At 52.7% G+C, this 4,058-nt stretch overlaps 1 protein-coding gene across 5 annotated transcripts in view; it reads left to right on the top strand.

Annotated features, from left to right (window-relative positions):
- Nucleotides 1–4,058, top strand: part of ACSF3 (acyl-CoA synthetase family member 3) — a 63,377-nt gene that overhangs the window by 22,443 nt on the left and 36,876 nt on the right. For all 5 annotated transcript variants that reach the window (XM_026857071.1, XM_026857066.1, XM_026857068.1 and 2 more), the window contains exon 6: nucleotides 776–888. In XM_026857071.1, the coding sequence (XP_026712872.1) occupies nucleotides 776–888 (113 nt within the window). The remainder of the gene's footprint in view (nucleotides 1–775; nucleotides 889–4,058) is intronic.

The following is a 4,058-nucleotide window of genomic DNA, read 5'->3' as shown; positions in this document are numbered from 1 at the left end:
GACAGGGGTTGCAGGAACAAAGCTGCCCTTTCTTCTGTGCTTTCAGATGCTCACCAAGAAGAGCATGTGCTAACCCAAGGGGTGGGGATGCTGCAGGCTGCAGGTTGGGGAGCTCTGGGTTGCAGAACCATCTTGGAGCTTAATAGCAGTTGTTTGTGACACTGTGTCAGGTTCCCTGGCTTTGAAAATTGAAACCCGTGGAAGAACAGTGTGGTTTTGATCTCTGCTTTTCTCCTATGGTGTTTTATATACAGTGTATTGATGTCTCATAAACCTGAGATAATCCCTTGCAATTCTCACACTGTTAAGCCTTTGCCTTCTCTGTCAGGTCCAGGCTATAGAGAAGCAGTGAGCCACTGCAGAAATCATTATGCTCTTTCTTTTTCACATCTTTGTGTAGGTTTCATGGTGCTTTTTTTTATTTTATAAGAGAAAAAAAAAAAAAGACATCTTCATTACTGAGCTACGAAACTGTGCTGATGTCTTCAAAGACTGGCCAAGAGAGACTGTTCAGGGCTGGAGACACATTTGTTTTCCTAGGCATTTCCAACACTGCCTGCTCAGCGAACAGCGGCGTGTTGCACCGTAGTGACATTTGCACGCAGACATACGATGTGATCGAAGCCTTCCTGAAGGGTAACCCCCCGCTAGGAAGTTCTTTAGTGCCAGCACAGTCTGCAGATGCCATTGATAGACAAGCAGCTGCTCTTTTGCATCCTTGATTTTGTTGTTTCCCAGAGGCTGCCTACTGTTTCAGTCTTGTTTTCCTTCGTAGGTTCTGTGGGCACCCCACTTCCAGGGGTGAAAGTGCGCATTGCCACGGAGACCTTGAAGCATGGTGCCCGTTCCTACACCGTCCTTGCTCAGGGAGATGAAGACAACACACAGGTAGCGCTCAGCCATGTTCTCTGCTGCTTCACTCTGCCTCGTGAAGAGTTCTCTCCTCCCCAGCCCTTTGAAGCCCCAAGGACCGAGGCTTGCACTGCTGTTATTCCCGGGAGCTCAGTGATGCTACTTGTTTTCTCTTTCTTGCGTCCTTGTCATGGGTTACTATGGCCATGGTATGTTACAGACCTCACAAGTGTTGTCTTTGATGAACAATATCTGAGAGAAAACACACCCCCCCCCGCGTGTGAGTGGGAGGTGAAGGCTGTGATATAAGGGCTGTGGGCTACGGTATAAGAAAATGATACTGTGTCTGCTGAGGCTGTTGATGCCTCAGTGGAAGGTGATGGGTTAAGCAGTGCCTGGCCTTTGGAAGCCGGGACAAAAAGTTGAAGTCTCCTGCAGAAAGTAAAAGCAAAGTGTAGAAGGAAATTTAGATGGACCCTACTCTGGTCTAGGGAGTCACTAAATAGCTGCAGTCTTGGGGAGAGGATGAGTGATTTGTCACCCCAGAAGTAGGGTCTGTGTGTATTTCACTGGGTGTGATCGGGGGTTTAGCAGTGAGAATTGGAAGGGCAGGACTGGTGGCCTTGGGGTTGCATTCATTTCAAAACGGCGCAGGGGGAAACCCGTTGGGTTTCCATGGAAGTCCAGCTCTGTGCCGAGCTCCACCTGCCAGGTGATACCTGTGCCAGCAGTTCTGCCATTGTAGGGGACGGATTTCCTTGGTGGTGAAGGGGTTGGGCCCCCTTCCCCATGAGCGGCCCCGGTGTTGTGGTGCCGTGTGTCCCCCCCCTGCAGAAGCAGCCCCCAGCCCAGGGGTGGGGGTGTCCTGCTGCCTCAGCCCCTGTCTCTCCCCTCAGAAACGGCTGATCAGGGTCTGCGTTCCCACCACGTCTCCTCTGCACCCTCATTGTGGGTGCAGGTCACGTCGCCTCGGGCACATCGATAGCCAGGTGATGTATGGGCTCGGCTGAGTGGATAGATGCTGTGTGTGCCAGAGAAATTACGGCAGCAGTCGCGTGCGCCGTGTGGGTGGGAGACAGGAGGCGTGAGATTCCACCTGAAATACGGGGCTTCACTCCTTCCTCCGGGGGAACAGCTTCTCACCTAGCCACGGGCATGCCGAGGCTTCCAGAGGAGCTTCCCGCTCTGCGGCAGGGTGTACCAGAGACTGCTGGTGTAAGGACTGGTGGAAGGCTCAAGAAAGCCGTTATTTTTTTTTTTTTTTTTCAGCTGGAGCCAGCGGGACCACGGGCAGCCCCGCGTGTGGGTTGGGGTCAACTGCAGCAGATCGCTCTGTGCCTTCCGATGCCGTAATGGAGCGCTGGATCCCACCCCAGACGTGCAAAATGAGCCTGGGGGGAAGCTGAGAGGGGCTGCTCTGGCCAGGGACTGTGGCTTTTATTTTTTTCTTTAAAAAAAAAAGGGGGGTTGCTGCTCTTTACCTTGTGTCACTGCTGTGGCATGGCAAAGCAGGAGATCTGGAGTGACCGCCCCAGTGCCAGCGCTCAACTGTCCTGTTTTATCGCTCCGCTGGATGAGTGTTGTGTTTCAAGATTTTGTCCCCTCATCCTGGTGTTAGATCTTGGCCTTTTTTTTTTTCCCCCTTGTGTGGAACTGAGACATGAAATATAATGTGTCCATTTTAATAATGATTCTATAATGCCTTTTTTACCCTAAGGGATCCCTAGGCGCTTTACCAATTAGGTCTCAGACACAAGAATCCCCAAAGTGCAGCTACTTCCAGGATAAAATGTGGATGTTGTTCTTCTGAATTATGAGAGGAAAAAATACATGATTTTTTTTTTTCTGCTCAATACTCCTTCACCACCTTCTGGTTGTATTGAGTGACTGGAGAAGGCGAGCCCATATGACCTGTGTCTGCTGCTGGAAGCCCACCACCCCCCAGATTGCTGAGACTCACATAACTCTTGTGTTTTCTCTGGCTTCAGGCTGCTGGAGTTTATATTTGGAGCAGAGGAATTGCCCTTTTATCCCACCATTTCTCCCATTACACCCTTCAGCTCCCAGCGTGGGAGGCTGAGGTCTACATCAACATCTCACGGTGCTCCCAGGAGCTCCCACCAGTGCTGGTGTTGGCCCCACGCCCCTTGCTGAAATCAGCCCCGGCTGATTTTCCGTCAGGCTCTCCCTTGGGGCTTTTTTAAATGTTCTGGTGAATTCTCAAGACATCAGCCTGGGAGGGTGTGGGGAGGTGGTAGAGTTTGCTCGGATAGGTTGGTCCCTCTCTGAAGGGCTGTCCCTATCTCACCCATCTTGCCCCTTGCCTCAGGGAGTTTCTTTAGGCTGAAGGGAAAGAAATGGTTCCATCTGCTTGGGGCCACCCTGGGAGACAGTGGCTGGCTGGGTACCTCCAGGACATCCTCAGCATTTCCAGGAGCAGAGCGGAGCCGGCTGCCTCCGTCCCTGGGACTGTCAGAAGGGCCGTGGGACAAGGTGGGAAAAACAGTTGCTGCTCTCAGCGTGTCTTGGCAGGGATGGATGTGGGGAGATGCCAGGAGTTTGTTTTTTGTACGGCCCAGGTATGGAGTGTGACTTTCCATCGCGTAGGCCGTGCTGGCGGGCAGGTGGCAGCCGTGGTGACACACCTCTTCTCCCGGGGACGGTGTAATTTAACTGCTTGACACCTGCGGTCGCAGGCAGAGAGTCTCACCTGCTGCCCACTCCTGCCCTGAGATGCTGCTGCTGGCACACTCTGTGCATCATGCTTGGTTAATAATTTATGTCAGAAGAGAGTACGTCAGTGGAATTTATTTAAAACAAGGAGGATCTGACAGTCCAAGTGCTGATCACGCTCCGTCAGTCAAAGAAAGGCCTGGCTTTGTTTAAAATCAGCTCCTGCACAGCAGAGGGGCTGTCCCTGGGATGAGAAGACCTGGTTGGTGTCACCCTCCCTACACGTGCCACCAGACAACCCTGGCATGGCCTTTTGCTTGTCCCTTATGAAAAGGGATAAACAAATACTTCCTCGTCTCCCTCGCAGAAGGGCTCTGGGGCTTGCAGTGTGTTCACTGAGGGCTGGGAGCTCTGTGCCAAAGGCGGAGGGGTCCCGGTGGCAGGACGGTGGTGGGGCTGGTGGCAGGAGGCACAGAGCGCCTGCTCTGCTCGGGTTTGATCGGAGCATCCGCAGCCCCATCCCTGCTCCAGGC

The sequence above is a fragment of the Athene cunicularia genome, assembly GCF_003259725.1.
Source record: "Athene cunicularia isolate RWA chromosome 11 unlocalized genomic scaffold, athCun1 chr11_part2, whole genome shotgun sequence".
Taxonomy (NCBI): domain Eukaryota; kingdom Metazoa; phylum Chordata; class Aves; order Strigiformes; family Strigidae; genus Athene; species Athene cunicularia.
The sequence above is the reverse complement of the archived record's forward strand: the minus strand, read 5'-3'. Positions and strand labels throughout refer to the sequence as shown.